This window comes from Protomyctophum bolini (genome assembly GCF_963924005.1).
Source record: "Protomyctophum bolini genome assembly, chromosome: 12".
NCBI classification, from domain to species: domain Eukaryota; kingdom Metazoa; phylum Chordata; class Actinopteri; order Myctophiformes; family Myctophidae; genus Protomyctophum; species Protomyctophum bolini.
The window spans coordinates 2,290,594-2,314,390 of NC_137873.1; the positions used below are offsets into that span (position 1 = coordinate 2,290,594).

Sequence of the window (23,797 nt, forward strand, 5' to 3'; positions counted from 1 at the left end):
CGATTTCATATACTGTATGTAGTACAGTATATGGGGGGACTTCGGTCAACATGGGTTTGTAGTTATGCTGCAGTACATATTGTTGCCGTCAGGCAGAAACCTCTTATCTCCAAATTTTATGAGGGTTATTTAATGTAAATTAACACCCTACTTGATCATACTACAGTCTCACACAAAATAATCAAAGGTAGCAAATCTATGAGTTCAAAACGTGGCACGAAGCGTTTGATCTGCTACTTTTGAAATGTTATCATATAACTTTGGAAATATGAGGTTTCCACCCCCGACAGAGTACTGTACTGTATATGGATGAATAAATGGTGAAGCAAGATTTTGTTGATTTGTGTTGCACACAGCAAAGATTAAACATCGTTCAGTAAACATTCGTACAGTACGAGACTAAAAATGAAGACATCATACTTCTTCTCCGTTTAATGTAATTTGAACGAGTTCAGTAAAAATATAGACTAATTGTATGCCTACAACCTACTACAGTACATGGCTGAAGGTTTGATTCATTATGCCTGTCAGCTCAGAAATAAGGCCTTTCTGATTAATGAGTCTCTGGTGAGGAATCGACGAGACGGTGATAATGAAAACCCAAGTCACTCAAACGGGCGCCGCGTACTCCTCATTATGGCGCTGAAATTCACAACTTCCACTGGCGGAGACCTCTGCTGACACTTTATCATTTCCTCCTCCAGGATATGATAGCCTCTTAGAAAAAGATTAAAAGTAAAACAAAATTAAAAAATAACAGAACAGAGTGACATGGTAATAGTAGTAATAGAGTGTTTTTTTTAATGAACAGTGACTTTAATATTAAACTCCCGGGTTACATGGCGGTGTAAAAATGACCTTTAAAAAAAAAGGGGGGGAGGGGGAGGGGACCCATTAGCTTTAAGCCAGTCTCCTGCCGAGCGGCGGAAAACAGTCTCTAATGAAGACTCATCACAAACCCACAGGAGTCAGCTGTTCTTTCCACAGAATCTCCCTCTCCCTCAAAAGCAACCGAGCAGGCGTTTATCCTGACAGCTCCACTCACATTTCAACCCCACGTGGCCTGCATCTGATACACCTTTTTGCAGACGCTTTACAAAAAAGACTAGATTAGATTAGAACAGTGTTTCTCAAAGTTTTAAAATGTGAAGGTCTCCCCCTACACACTCTGACAGTGTATACAAATGGAACCAACGGGTCCATTTGGTATGAACCCACTGACTCCCTGGAACCACGCTGGGCAAGACCTACGCTGTATAGAGTGAATCACTCATCCAGCTGGGATCGACCCCCTGGGCCCCGGGATCGACCCCCTGGGCCCCGGGATCGACCCCCTGGTCCCGGCCCGGACCCCACTTTGGCCCCTTTTCCACCAAAAAGAAAGAACTTTGGTTCTATAGAAGTGGTTCCGTTCTAGATTCTTGGAACCTTTGGTGCTTTCAGGGAACCATTCACTCCGTCGAACCACTCTGAACTGGTTCAATATTAGGCGTGAAAAATGAACCGAACCGGTTCAGCCCTGGTGGAAAAGGGGCCTTAGAGACCCACCGTACCCTACTGTAACCACATGTTAAAGACCCACCGTACTACTGTACCCTACTGTACCCACATGCTAGCACTGCAGGTTAACCCATTTAGGCCTGAGCAAAGATTTGAGTTAAAAACGTTGGCTCTGAAATAATGTATATTCAAACATTTGCGCCAAATTTTCACAATTAAAAAAAATAGCAGACCTACAAGCTCATAGCGCGCCACTCGGTGGCGCGCTATGAGCTTGTAGATCTGCTATTTTTCAATAGCTAAATTATATCATAATGTTTAAAACACCAAAAGGGGTTCCCGCGAATCCCGCCCAAAATGGGTTAACTGTAGCTCCCTGTTATGTTACGGAGGCGTTCACTCTGAAACCGTGTTCCTCAACAGCTGCACTGCTAGAGCCTCCAATAACACATGTGAACGCAGGTAAATAACCTGGCAGAACCTCGTACCTGTCTCTGCAGTGTTAAGTATACTACTATACTGCCCTCAGCTTCGTAAAATGGTATACATATTTCTTCCTCCAGTCCTAATGTGGTTGACTGATGTCCCTCAGACATTTATATAATCAATATGCTCTAGATCTTTAATATAGATCTCTAGTTTAATCGCCAAAATGAATAGCTGAAAGTCAGACAGCAGGAAAACCCCCCACCACACATACTGTACAGTGTGTAGTACATGACAACATTTCAATCTATTCTGTCTATCTTATACGGAGCTAAAATATAGATGCAGAATGCTGTCGATGTTAAACGTTTTTGTATTGGAACAAAAAATGTCTCCCGTTTCTATCATGATTTTAGCAGAATCACGTACATAGACCATATTCACACAGCGGCCATGTCGACATTTTGCATTGAAAAAGCAGGGTGGCAAGATGGCCGCCGTGTGTGAGGTCTATAAACAGAGGCGCTTAAAACTGAGTTGCAATCAAGAGCCACATGGGGTTAAAAGACGGAGTCGTCAGCGTAAACACCGGTCTGTTTTTGTTCCGCTCTTTTATTCCGTTTCAAAGGCATTTTCAAAAACCTCTCGTGTCTTCGATATGCTCGCTCTCAGTCAACTCTCTGAATGTTTCTCACGGCACAGCTAGCCACAGTTCTCCGTTGTTCCTGGAGATGGTGGAGACCATGACAGTACATGTATCTTGTATCCATTTGTCTCCTGCAGTTACACTGTAGGCAAACACAGTACACGTTCATTTACTCACTGGAGGATGTGATTGACTGATATACCGTCTCTCGGGTAAAACAACAGATCAATTATTGTCCCCGACCTCCACAATCTTCGACGCACGGGCAAACGTCCGTTATACTTTCGATATGCGACTCATCCGGTATAGACAATAATGTGGACTTTCCAATATCTTAGATACACTGTAGGCTACTATGTGAGTCACCCAAAATGTCCAATAAGTATCTCCAAATCCCCTAAGAACGTGCGGTTGGCTCTGTGTGACTCCTCCGACCACCGTTCTGAACCGTCTGTGAATTGTCTTGACGTGTCGCCTGCAGGCGGCCGATGTTCTCCACTCATCCCCATAACGAATGCTTTGATAATGACTAATCCATGGACAACCTTTGTAAAAATCTGTTGTCCTGAAAAAATCGTACCTTTTTCTGTGTGCTACTAATTGATTGTATGCTTCTCTTACAACTCCTCCTTCCATGGGAGACATAGTAGTATAGTACTGTATATTGTATCGCTCTGACTTCCGGCGCTTTAAAAGCCTGGCGTTCGTCATTGGTCAAGCTGAAGGATGGAGGCTATAGCCATTGGTCCATTTCCAATATTCCAAGGAATGATTGGTTACTGTTGAATATGTACCGTATTATATATACTGTTCCATTTGAAACTGTGATATGCACTGATATTCCAAACATCGTCATTGGCTACTGTACTTTCCTTCCAATGTTCCTCAGCCGTGCGAGTACTATAGTCCTATTGCGCTCACCGGAGCGGTCTCGTGGGACAAAGTTCCCGTTTCCAGCCGACCCCAAGTTCGAAGCAAGCCATTGGTCCGTTAAATCCACATTCCAGACACCCTATTGGCCTGGACACTGTGGTGTTATAAGGTCATTGATTGGTCAAGGTACACGGTTTTGCGTTGAGCCATTGAAGTGTCTCCTCAAGCCCCATTCAAACATAGGCTAGGCGCACGTGCGGGAAATAGAAGATCTACAAGCACGAGCTATTTCCCACCATGCACCGGTGATGTGTGATGGGGGGGAAAAAAATTAGGCAAAGAGAGAGAGAGAGCCTGTTATGCGCTTCTTAAGTCAGTCCTTATCCTGCCCTCCATCCACCTCGTCTGTGTCCACTATCTGTGTCCAGTTCTTCTCTCTCTCTCTCTCTCTCCCTCCATCTGTTCACTCTCGTATATCCTTTCAGTCCAGGTGTGTGTTGTGCCACCCCCCCCCCCCCCACATCCCCCTCTTCCTTCAATCAGTCTATCTCTCCCTCTCTCTCTCTCCCTCTCTCTCTCTCTCTAGCCCTTGAAGGGCCTGGGCGGGGCCTTGCCGATCTCCACAGAGATGTTGGTGAAAAGGGGATGCCTCTTCACCTGCACCACCCGGTAGGTCAGCGTGCTGATGCCGTCCCTCTTCATCGTGTTCTTCGTGTTCTGGATCTTGTTGAACCTGGATGTGGACGAGAGAGAGAGAGAGAGGGAGAGGGAGGGGGAGCGAGAGAGAGAGAGAGAGAGGGGGGGGGGGGGAGGGGGAGGGTGGAGTCTTGTATCATTCATGAATTTCATTCACCTTGTTTGTTTGCTATAGCCTAAATGATAACCACATCACATGTGAACCCTGGCATCACTATTTTGGGCAAAGTTTCTGATCTGTGTACTGTAGCAGTTTAGGCAGTGTAGGAGAAACGCATCCATAAAAAAACAAGAATGATAATATAAATAATAAAGGGACCTAAAACGTCTAAACTTGTTATGCGTTCATAACATGTTGACGGTTCAAAGGGACATACAGTAGGCTACATTACATCGTCTCTGTCGGGAGGAAACCTCATAATATGAGGTCCAAAAATTGGATTCAAACTCAAAAGCATCAAAGTGCCACCCTTTGGCTGCATTTCCAGCTTGTGGATCTGCCTGGACTTTTGATGCTTTTGCGTGACGCTGAGGTATATGATCACGGGCGTGCGAATATGAGAGTAAAAAAAAAAAAAAGGAGATTGGAGGTTTCTGCCCGACAGCTGTAGGTGTGGTGTTCCTTTGCTGTGTGCTTCAACACCAACAGGTGGTGCTGTTGCCTTACACACTAACTCTGCTGCTGAAAGCCTATCACTTGCAAGATTGTCTGCCAGCGGTGAGCGGTGCCATTCCATCCTGGCCTTGTAATTAGTCTAAAATACCTCCTCCCAGAGGCTGTCATCCCACTTTCCAAAAACCCTCTCCTTTCTCCTCAGGTGATTTCTTTTTTGGAAAACTAATTCATGGTGAAGGTGAATCCGGCTGTTTCAAAGTTCTGTGCCTTGAAATAATGCATGCATGTATAACGAGGCACATCAATAACACAAATGAACACTGTGACTGACAACGACAATTCATTTAAAATAGATTCAGTGAACACTGAACAGAGAGATAGGAAAGGCAGGAGAGAGAGAGAGAGAGAGAGAGAGAGAGAGGGGGGGGGGGGGATGACATGCAGATTCAGACGTATACCAAATGTTCCATTACTCGCTTATCCATTAAGGACGACCCCTGAATTCCCTCTATAGCCACTACCTGATGAGTCCGACACCCAACCCTAAACCTAAACTCACAGGAAGCCACAGGTTAGATTTAACCTGCCAATAAGGGTTAGTTGTAACCTGTCACGCATGTCGGGAGCGATGGTGTTATCAGACTAATTCCTGTCGGACTACCAACGGATGCACCCTTATCAAAAATAGCAGATCTACAATCTTGTATATATTTTTGCTTCATAGACCGGAGTTTCAAAAGGTGTCTGAAATTGGTCTCCTCCCTTTTACGGGGCTCTGAAAGAGTCTATACGAGGTTTGTGAGCTTGTACATCATATTTTCAACATCATGTTCAAAGATTGATTTTAGCCAAATGTTTGCCAATTACGACTATATACACATGCCCAGAGTGGAGATGCTAGGGTTCATGTAGTCTCGCCGGACGATCAGAGATCTCTGCGCAACCGGATATATGTCTGGGGAAATCGGAATTTAATTGAATCGCCTTTGGCCGTGAAGAAAACCAGCACTAACAAACCCACTGCTCTGAACACCAGTCCTTAATATCAATGTCAAGGATGCCCTAAAGTCTTTGCATTGGCTCTGCCATGCTGTTATTTTTCTTTTAATCTTTCCACCACCCAGCTGTAGCCTATTCACTCAATTTAGATGTCACCAGACCTATGAGTATAGGAGGAGGAGATCTCTGGTCTCGGATCGCCTGGAAACCTCCTACAATATGTCCAAAACTATTATCGTCTAGGATTCAAATAAAAATATAGCAAAAGTATAAGATGTACAAGCTCAAAACGCATGCTTTTGTGTGAGGCTGTAATATGATCAAATAGGGGCGTTCATTTACAAAAGGTTAGAATATGGAGATATGAGGCAGCAACGATCGAAAGGTGGCTGCTCGTAGTAAGAAAAACCTTTTGACTATAGGTTACTCCCATTGAGATTCTACAAGAGTGCTGTAGCTTGTTGAACCAGTGTATCATTTCTGGTTCAGTGGGGACGGTTACGTGGGCTACGCTTTGTGGATCCCATGCTTGTTAGGTATTGATTTAGTTTAACCTCAGCAGTGAGGCAGGTCTATGTACATGTTAATTAAGAGAGCTGAGGTTTCTGCCCAAAAGTGGCAGAACTGTGGGAAACAGCTAGCAGACTGTACAGGCTCGGGGACAGGGAGTCACGCCATACATGTCCACTCTCTTACAGAGCAGGATCGATGCAAACACCTGATCTACAAGCTCAGCTCTCTCTCTCTCTCTCTCTCTCTCTCTCCTGCTGCTGATTTTGGAGAGCGACACTGACTGACTGTCAAGTATACCGGTCCGTGAATCAGGTTTTATTGTCTGCTTGGACGTATACGTACAGCTCCAGTCTCTCAGCAGTCAGCCACAGTCCACAGATTCCACACGGCACCTTGCCAGATGGATCTGCCTCGTCAACTCCCTGTTTCGTCGCTGTCGGGCAGAAACCTCTTATCTCTTATGTATTAACTTTTTTGAGTTTTTATTAAATTTTTTTGTAAACTTGATCATACTACAGCATCACACAAATGCATTGAAAATAGCAGATCCACAGGCTCGTTTTCAGCTTGTGACCTTGCTTGCCGTTGCAAATCCTGAAAAGTAACCGTTTTGGACATTTCCACCCGACCACCTCTGCTGGCATGGTTTAGACTTAACAATAATGTGATGAGATGTGATGTGAATAGAAGTATGCCTTTCTTTTGCAGTCTTTTGTCAAGCACCGCGATATAGAAGAAAGGGGAATTGCTTTAGGAACAAAAGAAGACGACACGAGGCAAAGAAGGAAAGGAGAGGAGAAGAGAGAAAGGGAACGGAATGATGAACGGACGCATACAAGTCCAAAACTGTTAACTTTCTCAGGATTCAAATGAAAAAAATAAATAGCAAAAGTAGGAGATCTTGAAAGCTCAAAACTTTCTAACTTGCAGATCTGCTACTTTTTTTTTTTTTTTTAACTAAATTTTTATCCCACGATTTTGTAACCCAGTTTTCTTTTTTTTCACCCAGTGCCAATTATCTAATGTAATCCTGGGCGCTACACTTCCTCTGCCAACCTGGGGGGGCAGCAGACTGACCTCATGCCTCCTTCTATGCATGAGGAGTCCAAGCTGCTTCTTTTCACCTGACAGAGGGGAATTTCCCCGGCCGGACGTAGCGCGTGGAAGGGACACGTTATTCCGACCAGTTCCTTTCCCCTCCATCAGGCGCCCCGGCTGGCCAGGGGGAGGTAGTTTTAGAGACCAGGATTACGGCATGTTTTTGTGAGGGTATCTACCCTAGGGGACACGGGGAGAACATGCAAACTCCACACAGAAAGGCCCTATCGCCAACCCCCACCTCGGGTATGGGCACTGATGACGCGGAGGAGGGAACACGCCGCCAGTGCCCACAGCGTCCCCAGCGGGAATCGAACCCAGGACCTTCTAGCTGTGAGGCGACAGCACTACCAACTGTGCCACCGTGCCCCTAGATCTGCTACTTTTGATGGTGTAGTTACTATACACCATCAAAAGTAGCAGATCTGCAAGTTAGAAAGTAGTACGATCAAGTAGGGCAGCTTGCCTGCCAGACGTTTAACTGCTGCATAGACAGAGAGAGGAACGGCGGACATGCACAGAGACCCAGTGGGGTAGAGAGAGGATGACGGCTAAATGGAGAGGAATGGAGAGAGAGGAACATAAAGCAGACAGTGATGGAGAGAATGAGAAGCAGGAGGAACAGAGAGATCCCTCAATGAATCTATCAAGTGGAGAGAGATTAAAGGCATCTGGCTGACTGTGCTGCACGCACACGCACACGCACACGCACACACACACACACACACACACACACACACGCACGCACGCACGCACGCACGCACGCACGCACGCACGCACCAATTTCTACCTCATAAAAAAAAGTCTTCTCAGATGTTTGAGGGGTGAGAGATGGTGCTAAACACAATATGAGATGCAACTCGAATAAATTAATTATTTCTGAAATAAATGCTGGCTTCGTCCAGATGGACCATATAGCTTAAAACAAATGCTGTTCATTTGACCCCCACTGCAAACGTGGCCAAATGAATTCCGAATTAGAAGGCCCTTTCTAAATGCTAATACATCATTATACGCACGCACGCACGCACGAAGTTCCAGACTCTATATATAGTGTGGAATAGTTGTCTCATGGCTACACGAGACTAGGATCTTCTTATCCCATTAACAGTTAAAAAAGTTATACAAAGTGCCACGTTAATGGGTTTTCATCCTGCCTAAAAGACAGCTGGTCTCGGAGCAATCTGCATTAGTGGACCTACACAGACACAGTGTGTCCTGTCATGCTGAAGATACACAGCTGTACTATACATCTGACTATTATAACCTCAGTCCTGTGATAAAGGATTTTATTAACCTCATCCTGCTACCCTAATAGACAGGGGTACATGAGCACCTGGCCGTTCATTCGTGCTCTATCTCCGACCAAGCCACACTTCCACCACACATCTCTCTATGCAAAATAAAACCTGCACACTCCCACAAAAGACATAGACTACATTGCATTCGCCAAAAATGTCTTCTTTACTGTTTAAATATTACTTTTCTGAAACACGCTATTCTTGCTCAACCTCAACAGCCTACGTCAGAATCGTCATGTTGGCGTCTACTACGCCAACTACGTTCACTTCATGGGGCCAGTCCTTCACAGTGACACACGCGTTAGATCAACCACGCGACCGGGATGGTTTCTACCCCTCAATGTCGTGCCTACTCTACACTGCCATCCGAAGGCCCCTCCCCCTTTCACTGCTCCTGTGTGTGACCTGTGAACTACTCTCTGACTGCACTGTGGCTTGATTTATATGTGCGAGGTTGAAATGTAATGCACATAAATTAATTATAGGTCCAGCAAGCAAATCATGATTGTCTGTTTGTGCTCAATAGGTCACCATCACATTCCGATTTTAGGTGTTGTGTTTTCTATGACATTTATTTGGGCCAGTAGTTTCATATCTATCCTTTTTCCGACCAACACAGAACATGCTAACGGTGTTAGCGCGTTAGCATCCATCTTGCTTTTGATTTATATGTGCGAGGTGGAAATGTAATGCACATAAATTAATTATAGGTCCAGCAAGCAAATCATGATTGTCTGTTTGTGCTCAATAGGTCACCATCACATTCCGATTTTAGGTGTTGTGTTTTGTATGACACTTTGGCCAGTAGTTTCATATCTATCCTTTTTCCTTTCACCAACACAGACCATGCTAATGGTGTTAGCGCGTTAGCATCACACAGCTTACAGCGTCAGTGTTGCATGAATACTTTCAACCATGACAATGCCGACTACTTTTGCTACACACACTTCCCAAGGATTATGGAGATGTCTTTATTTTTTTTTTAAGGTTGAGAAATGAAATAATTATGGTCGTTTCTAATCTCAGCATTTCACAAGAGAAAGACGTGGATGCCTTTCGCTGCGCTGTTGGCGTTGCCATGTCTCATAGAAACAAGTAAATAGGTCTTTAAAAATAATCCCAAAACAAGCATATAACAGGGGTCTGTAACCTATTTTAAATGAAGTGCCATGTTTTTATTTTCTAGATAGTGAGTCAGCCACAAGCTCACATCACAACAATAATCCATGTAATAATCACAATAACAATACTAATAATAATAATCATAATAATCCTGCTACCCTAATAGACAGGGGTACATAAGCACATGGCCGTTTATCCAACAGCTTTCTCCGACCCAACCACACTTTCACCACACATCTCTATATGCAAAATAAATTCGGCACACTCCCAGAATACATATAGGCTACATTTCATTGAAAGAAATGTCTTAATTACTGAATAAATATTACTTTTGTCAACCACGCCATTGTTGCTCAACATCACCAGCCTACGTCAGAATCGTCATGTTGGCGTCTACTACGCCAACTACGTTCACTTATTGGGGCCAGTCCTTCACAGTGACACACGCGTTAGATGAACCACGCGACCGGGATGGTTTCTACCCCTCAATGTCGTGCATTTGCTGCGCCCTTCTAATGCTGCGCCACGCCTACTCTATACTGCTCCATGCGACTCGAACAGCGTCAGCAGCAGCAGCTCCGAGCCTCCGTCAGAAAGGCTGCCCACAGCACTGCACAGCCCCACACCCAAATGAATCGAATGAATGAATAAGGCGCTTATATCGCTATTGCTCAGTGGATGGGACATTTACATTAAAAGCAATCGGATGGACGCGTGGATAACGGCATGGTTGTGTGCAATCGGAGGGAAAGCTTCCATAATCCATATAGCTTCCATGCTAGCTGCTTCAGACACAGGGGAGGGGAGGGAGAAATAGTGCGAAATAGCGCTTATGCAACAATTACCCTAAAACACAAACACCTCAACTCGATGTCATTGTGAATAAGAATTTCGAGCGAAATAATAATTTTTGGAAGGACACTTTCACCCAGTATGAAGCTAAATGTGGAAGCCGTGTGTGTCACACCAAAACGGCTGACCTATAGAATCCTGTAACCAGCCTCTCGCACTGCCTGCGAGTTGGCTCCGTCTAAGGCTCCGTCTTATGAGCAAATTTAGAACTTCCGGTCTGACAGCTAGCAGATTTAAGACATCCGGTTGCTTTCAGAATAAAATAAGATTATTTAATTCGTTAATTAAATAAATTTTACATTACATTATTAGTATTATTATTACATTACAGTTATTGTAAAGACACACATTATGTTTCTGTGTAAAAATAAGTAATTAAATAACATAAAAAAGTTATCTAAATGGATAAATGCTATTCACTGGAGTGCATGGACTTTATAAAGTGGACACTGGACAAAAGACGGCTCCGCCAGGCAACTATCTGGACATACCCACGCGTTTGGGAAGATGTCCTCTACCACCCCACAGTCTCCGCTAAGCGGGAGAGGTGTAAAATTCACAGCAGCAGAGCTTCTACTGGGGTCAATGCAAAAAAATGTACCGTTTCCGGACCCAGAATGGACACTGGACAAAGAGGCCTCCGCGAGGCAACTATCTGGACATACCCACGCGTCCGGGGAGATGTCCTCTACCACCCCACAGTCTCCGCTAAGCGGGAGAGGTGTAAAATTCAGAGCAGCAGACCTTCTATTGGGGTCAACACTCAAAAAAGTGCCGTTTCCAGACCCAGAATGGACACTGGACAAAGAGGCCTCCGCGAGGCAACTATCTGGACATACCCACGCGTCCGGGGAGATGTCCTCTACCACCCCACAGTCTCCGCTAAGCGAGAGAGGTGTAAAATTCAGAGCAGCAGAGCTTCTACTGGGGTCAATGCAAAATAAATTACCGTTTCCGGACCCAGACTGGACACTGGACAAAAGACGGCTCCGCGAGGCAACTATCTGGACATACCCACGCGTCCGGGGAGATGTCCTCTACCACCCCACAGTCTCCGCTAAGCGGGAGAGGTGTAAAATTCAGAGCAGCAGACCTTCTATTGGGGTCAACACTCAAAAAAGTGCCGTTTCCAGACCCAGAATGGACACTGGACAAAGAGGCCTCCGCGAGGCAACTATCTGGACATACCCACGCGTCCGGGGAGATGTCCTCTACCACCCCACAGTCTCCGCTAAGCGAGTAAATGGGTGCTTATATTTCTATGTGAAATGTGGTGATGCTGGCATCACAATAGATGCCAGCATCACGCTGCCTCCGTCTAATAAGCACATTTACAACTTCCTGTTTGGAAACCGAAACAGATGCTTCTGACATTTGCCTGTGCGTGCTTAATCGTTGTACTTCTGAACACATTTCCCAAATCTCAGTGATTTATCCACACATCGCTCTGTGTGTGTGTGTGTGTGTGTGTGTGTGTGTGTGTGTGTGTGTGTCGCGTCGCCCTCCAGCTGCAATTGCGAGTGTGCGCTGTGTGCAGGGCACACTACTGAGTTTAAAACCACAGCTGAAACATGAAGTGGAGTCTGTCAATTCCCGCAATTTCCTTCTTCCCATATTGCGCTGCAACGACACTAGGATTGAGCCCCCCGAAGGGGGGCGAAATTCTAGTGAGTATAATTGTATTGTATTGTGTGTGTGTGTGTGTGTGTGTGTGTGTGTGTGTGTGTGTGTGTGTGTGTGTGTGTGTGTGTGTGTGTGTGTGTGTGTGTGTGTGTGTGTGTGTGTGTGTGTGTGTGTGCACGTGAGTGCGTGCGTGCGTGCATGCGTGCGTGCGTGGGCGGAGAAGGGCTTCTGACTGCACTTTGTATATCTGTTTGTATAATGGTTGCATAACGTGACGCATCCCACACAAGACATATCCAAAGAGCTGGCTCAGCTGCTGAGGTTAAACAAAATCAATACATAACAAGCATAGCCACACTAACCGTCCCCACTGAACCAGAAATTATACAGAGTAACCTATAGTCAAATAGGCTAAATATTTGTTTTTCTTTACTACGATCAGCCAAGCGCCGTTGATATAACATAATCGTTGCCGTCTGCAGTATCTCCATATTCAACATTTTTAAATGAAAATGAACGCCCTACTTGATCATACTATTACTACAGCGTCACGCAAAAATATAAAACATACTGTAGCAGATTAGCACGTTCTAAATGTGGCCCGAAGCGACGTGTTTTGAGCTTGTATCTGATACTTTTGCGTTTTTTGAATTTGAATCCCGTTTGGGACATTCACCCGACGACATTCACCCGTCATCCAACACAGATTTGAGAGAGTTACTGTAATAACCTTTACTGTAATAGCCTGTGATCCACAGTCTCTCAATGTTTGACTTGTATTTTTCATTTCACCATTCAAGCCCTATTTCAAAGAGCGGAAGTAGCCGATTTACAAGCTCACAATGCATCACAATTGGACGCATTGTAAGCTGATAGATCTGCAATTTATGCTAAAAGTTTTTGAATATTCTATCACGTATAATGACCCCAAAATAGCGATGACATGACCAGACAGTCTCCATTCTGCAATTCTTTAGTTTAGAACCACTCCAGGGTCAATGTTCTGTCCAATATTTGATGGATTCTGTTATGGAATAGTCTGCCAAACTAAAATAAAGATATACGTTCACCTCTACACTATCTTTCAATCCAAAAAGATCTTTCAATACAAAGAAAGTATTGTCGTAAAAAAACAGGCCATGTTCATAAAGGGTAGACAGCATAAGCCTTGGCTTCAGCCTACACCTTTTCGGTGACACTTTTATAAGTGGATCCAACCGCATGTATGTAGATTTATTGTTTTTATTTAACAATAAACAAACAAGCAAGCAATGCATGGGCCCGCTGTTTGCTAGAGCTAGACCATCATCGTCAAGAACAGCAAAAGTTGCAGATCAACAAGCTCAAAACGTGCCGCTTATGCTCCGTTAAAGATGGAGTGCCGTGCCGATTGTTTTACGTTTTCTGTTTTGCATGTCTCTAGGGAGTTAACATTACTCTAATAGACCCACAGGTGTGGTTATAATATTCAAGTATGTCTTCTCTCTGTGTATTTTTGTTTCTTCCTGAAAGCTGAAAGCCTTTGAGTCAAAATGCCCAATCGAAATACACCACCTAATCACATCATAACCCTGGGGGTGTCAGGTATTAGTTAGCGTGCGTATAAACACTAGCTGATGGTGCTGCGGCTGGAGGATACTATTGAATGTGGCTCTTTCATCCTCTTCCACTGGTACCTCATTGCTATGCCTAGCCAGCATCGAGGGGGCTGAGCAAATGGCTTTGTGAGTGAGAGAGTATGCGTGTGTGCGCGCACGTGTGTGTGTGTGTGTGTGTGTGTGTGTGTGTGTGTGTGTGTGTGTGTGTGTGTGTGTGTGTGTGTGTGTGTGTGTGTGTGTGTGTGTGTGTATGTGCGTGCAGGGGAGATAGTGAGCATTCATCATACAGTCTAGATATTTCCGCGGGTAAACAGTGGACATTAGGCGCATACTCTCCAGATAAACTACACTCCGCTGAAAGGCACAGTCCTTAATTCAAAGCCAAACAGTCGACCCCCCCCCGCCCCCTCGGAGGAGGCTGGAATACAAAATAGGGAAATAGGAACACAATAGCAAGACAGATGGACAACAGAATTCACCACATCGCACCCCGCTCCATTCCTATTTCCTACAATCACTTCTTGTTGCCTATTTTTTAACGATAGTCGTTATACTATGCAGTTCATATACTCCAACTGTATACTGTTGCTATGTCAGGCAGAATCCTCTTAACTCCGTATTCTAACTTTTTTATTATTTTTTTATGTCCTACTTGATCATACTAAAGCGTGACACAAGAGCATCAAAAGTAGCAGATGCGCAAGCTCGAAACACGGCACAGCTTTGAGCTGCTACTTTTGAATTTGAATCCTGAAAAGTAAAGTAACAGACATACAGAAATCAAATGTAATGTGGTTTCCACCCGACAGAAACGATATGTTATTTAGATAGAAAGTATACAGTATACCGTTTGCTTTTAGATAGCATGCTGTTTAGACAGATGCCAGCTTGCTTTTAGATAGCATGATGTTAAGACAGAAGTCAGCTGTGGTCTTTACTCTTTATCTAGATTCTAGTTACTTTGCAGCAGTATTACTTTTAACCCATTTTGACATGAGATCAGATTCTACAAATGTCTTCTAATTCCTGAGAGTTTTCTGAAAAAGCTACGTTTCTATGTCAGTCGTTCTTCGATTTTTCAAAAATAGAAGACCTACAAGCTCGTAGCGCGCCACTCGATGGCACGCTATGAGCTTGTAGATCTGCTATTTTTCAATAGCTAAAGCATAACATAATGCTAACACAAAAAGGGGTTCCCGCCGAAAATGGGTTAAAATAGAGTCAACAAAACGTGAAGAAACATTGTTGCGACCGCAAGTCACATTTACTATGAAAACGTGCATTTCCTGTTAGTCCCTCTAATCTGGGTTTTCTGGTTATCTTTCTGATAGCTGAAAAGCTATCAGAAAAAAGCTGAAAAATGACCTTGTGTCCTAAAGCACTACTTTACTGTACTTTGTCACATATGAGTGATATTTTTCTTTTGGTAGATGCCCTCCCTCCCGTCATGATGCCCTAGGCCGGGCAACTGCCTGTTCTGCCTGATGGGAGGGCCGGCCCTCAGGGCCTCAGGGCGTCTTACTGGTATTAATTCAGACAGATTTGACAAAATTACAAAAACTGTAGTGCTGTAAATGTCCTTTTATAACATACTGTACTGTATCTTCTCCTCTTTCACCTCAATGCTAATGTTTTGTCAAATTCCTTGCTGAAACGTGCCATACAACTACAGTAATCTTGCCTTGCCTTGATTGTTTCCGTTGCACTCTGTTAACTTGAACGATTACCCTTATCATTTGCTGTCTAGGGCTCATGCCATCTTCTCTGAACTTGCACAATTGTAACTCAGACGGAATGAGAGCATCTGTTTAAACGCCTAACATTTTAAATTGTAATTGTAAAGTAGCAACATCCAGAGCATTAAATGAACCACTGTGAACCCAGGGTTAGGTTATTTTATGAAGAAGAAAAAACTGAAACATAGCTTGGGCTGTCTCTCAAAACTACTCCTCCTTACCCGCCTCACATATGGCATGAAATCTATCAATGTTTCAAACTTCAGAGTGCACAAACTTCTCATCTCCCATCCTACTCCCTCCTTCAATCTTTCATTCTCTCTCTCTCTCTGCTCTCATTACAGATTATAGCAGACCGTGTTTGAATTCACAATGTCAGGCAGCGACCCACAGGGCCGCCGCCGGAGCACATTCCTAGATCTCTGCAGGGGAGAGCAAATGAAAAGGGAAAAGACATATTATCATTTTTTCCTTTTCCGTTCTATTTTCCGTTTCGTTAAAAAGGATATCGTCGATGAAACCTCTTATCTCCATGTTTTTTTTTTTTAACTTTTTGTGTTTTTCCGTAAATTAACACCCTATAGTTGATCACACTACTGCATCAAAAGTAGCAGATCGCAAGCTTGTAGATCTGCTACTTTTGCCGTTTTTGAATTTTGAATTGTGAAATAATAATAAATATGTTTTGGACATACAAGGCTTCCACCCGACAGAGAGGCGATATGAAATAATTTCTCCAAAACGTATAGTCTCTCTATATATAAGCTTGGTAGCGCACAAAGCACAGTTTCTCCCAGTCCTCCACATTCCACGCCTCTTTCTAAAAATCCCCTTTCAAGTGACATTTCCAAAACATTTTAATGAGGCTATAGCCATTGGTCCATTTCCAATATTCCAAGGAATGATTGGTTACTGTTGAATATGTACCGTATTATATATACTGTTCCATTTGAAACTGTGATATGCACTGATATTCCAAACATCGTCATTGGCTACTGTACTTTCCTTCCAATGTTCCTCAGCCGTGCGAGTACTATAGTCCTATTGCGCTCACCGGAGCGGTCTCGTGGGACAAAGTTCCCGTTTCCAGCCGACCCCAAGTTCGAAGCAAGCCATTGGTCCGTTAAATCCACATTCCAGACACCCTATTGGCCTGGACACTGTGGTGTTATAAGGTCATTGATTGGTCAAGGTACACGGTTTTGCGTTGAGCCATTGAAGTGTCTCCTCAATATAGTTATAGTTATATATAGTTATAATATTCAAGTATGTCTTCTCTCTGTGTATTTTTGTTTCTTCCTGAAAGCTGAAAGCCTTTGAGTCAAAATGCCCAATCGAAATACACCACCTAATCACATCATAACCCTGGGGGTGTCAGGTATTAGTTAGCGTGCGTATAAACACTAGCTGATGGTGCTGCGGCTGGAGGATACTATTGAATGTGGCTCTTTCATCCTCTTCCACTGGTACCTCATTGCTATGCCTAGCCAGCATCGAGGGGGCTGAGCAAATGGCTTTGTGAGTGAGAGAGTATGCGTGTGTGCGCGCACGTGTGTGTGTGTGTGTGTGTGTGTGTGTGTGTGTGTGTGTGTGTGTGTGTGTGTGTGTGTGTGTGTGTGTGTGTGTGTGTGTGTGTGTATGTGCGTGCAGGGGAGATAGTGAGCATTCATCATACAGTCTAGATATTTCCGCGGGTAAACAGTGGACATTAGGCGCATACTCTCCAGATAAACTACACTCCGCTGAAAGGCACAGTCCTTAATTCAAAGCCAAACAGTCGACCCCCCCCCGCCCCCTCGGAGGAGGCTGGAATACAAAATAGGGAAATAGGAACACAATAGCAAGACAGATGGACAACAGAATTCACCACATCGCACCCCGCTCCATTCCTATTTCCTACAATCACTTCTTGTTGCCTATTTTTTAACGATAGTCGTTATACTATGCAGTTCATATACTCCAACTGTATACTGTTGCTATGTCAGGCAGAATCCTCTTAACTCCGTATTCTAACTTTTTTATTATTTTTTTATGTCCTACTTGATCATACTAAAGCGTGACACAAGAGCATCAAAAGTAGCAGATGCGCAAGCTCGAAACACGGCACAGCTTTGAGCTGCTACTTTTGAATTTGAATCCTGAAAAGTAAAGTAACAGACATACAGAAATCAAATGTAATGTGGTTTCCACCCGACAGAAACGATATGTTATTTAGATAGAAAGTATACAGTATACCGTTTGCTTTTAGATAGCATGCTGTTTAGACAGATGCCAGCTTGCTTTTAGATAGCATGATGTTAAGACAGAAGTCAGCTGTGGTCTTTACTCTTTATCTAGATTCTAGTTACTTTGCAGCAGTATTACTTTTAACCCATTTTGACATGAGATCAGATTCTACAAATGTCTTCTAATTCCTGAGAGTTTTCTGAAAAAGCTACGTTTCTATGTCAGTCGTTCTTCGATTTTTCAAAAATAGAAGACCTACAAGCTCGTAGCGCGCCACTCGATGGCACGCTATGAGCTTGTAGATCTGCTATTTTTCAATAGCTAAAGCATAACATAATGCTAACACAAAAAGGGGTTCCCGCCGAAAATGGGTTAAAATAGAGTCAACAAAACGTGAAGAAACATTGTTGCGACCGCAAGTCACATTTACTATGAAAACGTGCATTTCCTGTTAGTCCCTCTAATCTGGGTTTTCTGGTTATCTTTCTGATAGCTGAAAAGCTATCAGAAAAAAGCTGAAAAATGACCTTGTGTCCTAAAGCACTACTTTACTGTACTTTGTCACATATGAGTGATATTTTTCTTTTGGTAGATGCCCTCCCTCCCGTCATGATGCCCTAGGCCGGGCAACTGCCTGTTCTGCCTGATGGGAGGGCCGGCCCTCAGGGCCTCAGGGCGTCTTACTGGTATTAATTCAGACAGATTTGACAAAATTACAAAAACTGTAGTGCTGTAAATGTCCTTTTATAACATACTGTACTGTATCTTCTCCTCTTTCACCTCAATGCTAATGTTTTGTCAAATTCCTTGCTGAAACGTGCCATACAACTACAGTAATCTTGCCTTGCCTTGATTGTTTCCGTTGCACTCTGTTAACTTGAACGATTACCCTTATCATTTGCTGTCTAGGGCTCATGCCATCTTCTCTGAACTTGCACAATTGTAACTCAGACGGAATGAGAGCATCTGTTTAAACGCCTAACATTTTAAATTGTAATTGTAAAGTAGCAACATCCAGAGCATTAAATGAACCACTGTGAACCCAGGGTTAGGTTATTTTATGAAGAAGAAAAAACTGAAACATAGCTTGGGCTGTCTCTCAAAACTACTCCTCCTTACCCGCCTCACATATGGCATGAAATCTATCAATGTTTCAAACTTCAGAGTGCACAAACTTCTCATCTCCCATCCTACTCCCTCCTTCAATCTTTCATTCTCTCTCTCTCTCTGCTCTCATTACAGATTATAGCAGACCGTGTTTGAATTCACAATGTCAGGCAGCGACCCACAGGGCCGCCGCCGGAGCACATTCCTAGATCTCTGCAGGGGAGAGCAAATGAAAAGGGAAAAGACATATTATCATTTTTTCCTTTTCCGTTCTATTTTCCGTTTCGTTAAAAAGGATATCGTCGATGAAACCTCTTATCTCCATGTTTTTTTTTTTTAACTTTTTGTGTTTTTCCGTAAATTAACACCCTATAGTTGATCACACTACTGCATCAAAAGTAGCAGATCGCAAGCTTGTAGATCTGCTACTTTTGCCGTTTTTGAATTTTGAATTGTGAAATAATAATAAATATGTTTTGGACATACAAGGCTTCCACCCGACAGAGAGGCGATATGAAATAATTTCTCCAAAACGTATAGTCTCTCTATATATAAGCTTGGTAGCGCACAAAGCACAGTTTCTCCCAGTCCTCCACATTCCACGCCTCTTTCTAAAAATCCCCTTTCAAGTGACATTTCCAAAACATTTTAATGAGGGTCCAGGAGGGCTGGAAAGGGGACGTTTGCCTCGACTAATGGGCTTCTCTGCTCTGCTCTGCTCTTGGCCACATTTATGAATAATGTATTGGTGCCAAATAAATACAGTCCTGCAAATGGTGTCACCTCTTATTGAGGAAGGCTGGACCATGGAGTAGGAGGTGGAGAGAGGGGGGAGAGAGGGGAGGGAGGGAGGGAGACCGAGTGAGAGACAGAAAGAGTGCTGGCAGAATGAGAGACAGAGAGAGAGAGAGAGAGAGAGAGAGAGGTGGTGTATTATATGGGAGATGGAGAAAGAAATAGAGAGTGAAAGCAAGTGATGCATAAAGACAGAGAGAAGAAGGGGGAAAGGCAGAGAGAAATGGCATTGAAGAAACAGAGAGGAGGCCAGAGAATACAGTAGGAGCTGCAGATCAATCACACACGCACGCACGCACGGGTCGCACGCACGCACGCACGCACGGGTCGCACGCACGCACGGGTCGCACGCACGCACGCACGCACGCACGGGTCGCACGCACGGGTCGCACGCACGCACGCACGCACGCACGGGTCGCACGCACGCACGGGTCGCACGCACATGTAGTCCGCCATGCTGGATTGATTTTCATGAAGGCAAGTAGAGCGGTCTGACCCACATACTCCCATATCTACTGGAGTGCTGTCATTTCAGCAGGCAATTATTGAGGGATAGCCGAGTAAAACACACACTGGCATGATAGTTAACATGAAAGACGGCAATTAAATTGCCATCGTGCATTACGTTACTCTTAATTTTTAACAATATTTCTTGTGCGCCTTTAACCCATTGAGAACCGAGTCCAGATTCTAATGTCTTCTAAATCAAATAAATTCAGTGGCTCTCAAACTATTTCATGTCAAGGACCCCAAACATTATATACGGTATATTCGGCCGCTGACCATCTCTATACCATCTCAATGTAACATGGGACCCCCAAGAAGCAAAGATATGGGTTAAAAACGGTTGCTGAGTGGGCCCGGGCCGCTACGTGTGCGGGCCACTGACCCTCCATCTGAAAATAATATTTTTCAGATGGAAAATTATATTTTCAGATGGGGGTCGGTTCCCTGAACCCCCCAGAAGCAAAGATATTTTATATATAAAAATGTTCACTCTGGAATACTGTATTCAAAATTTGCACCACATTTTCACGATTTTTCTAAAATAGCAGATCTATAAGCTCATAGGTCTTGCACCTAATTAGCACTTAAACCCTACAGTATATACCCCAACCCTATATTCTCTTGGTTGACCGGGGTCCCCAAGCCATCTATACTCTGTCCTCTACACAATTTTTTTTACCCCCGAAAATAGCTTACACGTCGAAACATGATGAGTTGTGAGCTCGTACTGTGGCTCGAGCTCGTATCGTGTATTGGCTGTATGCCATTGGAGACCCTATTATTTACAGGTCTTTTGCGGTAATTAAGTCCTATAACACCAGTTACACCACCAGCTTATCACTCTTTCACAAGTCGTGCACATTAACAGGTTCCGAGGTTCCGAGTAAAAGCGGCCATGTTTTACCGGCACCCCTATTTTGAAGGAATGTGGGTGTTGGACTTGCAAACTGTCCGTAGGTGCTCCTTGATAGCGGTTTTATTGTGCCGCGTTTCGAGCTTGTAGATCTGCTACCGTTTTGGAGATATGAGGTTTCCACCCGACAGAGACGATGTGCAAGTAAGAGCTCACAGGAACTCATTGAATACACTTCCCGAGGCATCCAGAGATGCAAGCGATGAGTGGAATTACCAGCGGATGCTTCAGATATCGACACACAAAGAGTAATTGTAATGGCTTTGAGGTTCCAAGATGGGATGAGAGCTGCATAAGGAGCAAGAGGAGACCGTTTCCAAAAGATTCGTTTTGTTAAACATGCAGTGAGAGTGTAAAAATGCACCCTGGGAAGCCCACATACAACTCTTGTATATTTAATTATAACATTGAAACTCTTGTTTAAGCCCAACTTCAGGCCTTGAATTTAATTTGAAAGTGTGTAGCCGTTATTGCACTAATGTACTGCTGGGTATTGTAATATAGCTATACTTTCCACAACGGAACAAAGGGAATATCGGAAAGAAAAGACACACACAGTGCTGAGCTGATTGCATCTCTGTCGGCGGGGGACAGCTATCGATTTCTGCGGCGAGAGGCATCATTGTCTGGGCCGTCCAGGCATGAGAAAGGAGGGGTGCTCAGGGGAGAATAAACACTGATAATCCACATTTAAGCAGCTTAATGTGAGGTTCTATACTCCTGCTGATGAATGGGTCTGGACGGGATCATCGGAGCGTGCTGCTGCCCCTCCCCGATCAGGCCACAAATTAACATGTTTCCTTACACAAAATTACTTTGTCTCTTTTTCTCTAAACTGCCTCCCCCTGGCCAGCCGGGGCGCCTAATGGAGGGGAAAGGAACTAGTTGGAATAATAACGTGTTGCTCCCACGCACTATAGGTCCAACCGGGGCAAACTCCCCTCTGTCGGGTGAAAAGACCTTGGACTCCTCATGCATTGAAGGAAGCATATGAGGTCGGTCCGTTGCTCTCCTCAAGTTGGCAGAGGGAGTGTAGAGCCCAGGATTACATTCGATAATAATTGACACTGGGTGAGAAAAAAATTAGTTACAAAATCGTGGGATATAAATGTAAGAAAAAAATTGACTTTATCATACTACAGTGTCACACAAAATCATCAAAAGTAGCAAATGCACCGTGGTGCATCTGGCCACAGAGCGATAACATTCTGCAGACTTAATTTGTCCACATCATCTACAGTACAACAGTACAACACAATACATATTTGCGCGATTTAAGAAGAGATTTACCGTTTGAGCCGCATATAAGTCGGTATCGAACACTCGGCATGGAGTTATTTTTATAAATAAAAACGTCTGGTCCGAAATTTTCATTTAAGCGTGGTAGAGCTCCGCCACTGATTGGTCGAGAGATACTGTGCTATGGGGGTGGAAGCAGTATTTTTGGTACACACTGGATCAAGCTCCAAAAGGTGTGATTTATTTCAGTTACACCTAGGTGACATTTCCAGTCTGACACCCTCGGAGTTTGATCCAGTCAGTGTAGAAAACCACTGAGTCTTCTCTGTGCTTGTTTTTCTCCCTCTCTTTTTATTCACTTATTATTATTACCTATGCTGCTACACTCTCTGCAGGACGTCAAACTAAAATAAGTTTTATGTGCCCGTGGCGTGTGCACAAAATGGCCGTGCATTTCTGCTTTGTTGATAGTCCACAGCAAACCTTTTAGCTCAATACCCAAAACTGACTCGAAACACCTTGCGTCGCGTTTCGAGCTCACGGATATACAACTTATGTGTGACGCTATGATCAAGTAGGACATTCATTTACTTATTTTGGGAGGGGAACCCCTTTTGGTGTTTTAAACATTATGTTATAATAAGACCTACCTATAGACCTACCTATAGTACAGACCTACAAGCTCGTAGCGCGCCAACGAGTGGCGCGCTACGAGCTTGTAGGTCTGCAAAAAAATAAATATTTAAATGAAATGAAAATATTTATTTCAGAAAACTGGAGGATTTAGAAGATTTCTTTTTTATTTCGAGATCAGGCTTAAATGGGTTAAAAAACACAAACACAAAATATGGAGATAAGAGGTTTCTGCCCGGCAGCAACAATATATTGGATATGTCAAGGGTGTATTCTATGCCTAATATTAAATATGAATGAAATATTAAATTAAATATTCCCTACATTTTCTGAATCAGGAACCCACTAAAAGAAGTGTTCGTCGCATGTTAAAGTGGTCAGATGGGTGACCTGTGTGTGTGTGTGTGAATTGTTTATTGATGAATCAATTGATTGTGTTCAGGCTTGGTTTAACAAATGGTTTAAGTCATGGGGTGGGCAACTGGCGGTCCGGGGGCCACATGCGGCCCCCACCTTCACTTAATGCGGCCCGCATGTTAATATCAGAATACTGATATAGTATTGATTTCAGCTGTTACAATTCCAAACCCTCTTTAATTACGCCATGACTAGTATTATATTAAATGACTAGTACTTTAGTATTAAAATGGTATTGTCTTTTTGTGTCCAATGTAGTTACGCTAACAGTTCACATAAAGTCTGTCTATAACTATGTTGCTACCACTCATGGCATAACGTATGTAACTGAAATGTTTTTATGCCTATACATCATTTCCGA

General features: G+C 43.7%; 1 protein-coding gene across 1 annotated transcript in view; it reads right to left on the bottom strand.

Moving 5' to 3' along the window:
• Positions 1 to 1,879: 1,879 nt before the first annotated feature.
• The window catches only part of LOC308325400 (uncharacterized protein), a gene marked incomplete at its 3' end in the record, with an annotated part of 30,685 nt that continues 8,767 nt past the window's right edge, over positions 1,880 to 23,797 (bottom strand). Inside the window, exons 6-7 of the mRNA XM_080777887.1 lie at positions 4,103 to 4,178; positions 1,880 to 1,938 (exon numbers count right to left, since the gene is read on the bottom strand). Of these exons, the coding sequence (XP_080634013.1) occupies positions 1,880 to 1,938; positions 4,103 to 4,178 (135 nt within the window). The remainder of the gene's footprint in view (positions 1,939 to 4,102; positions 4,179 to 23,797) is intronic.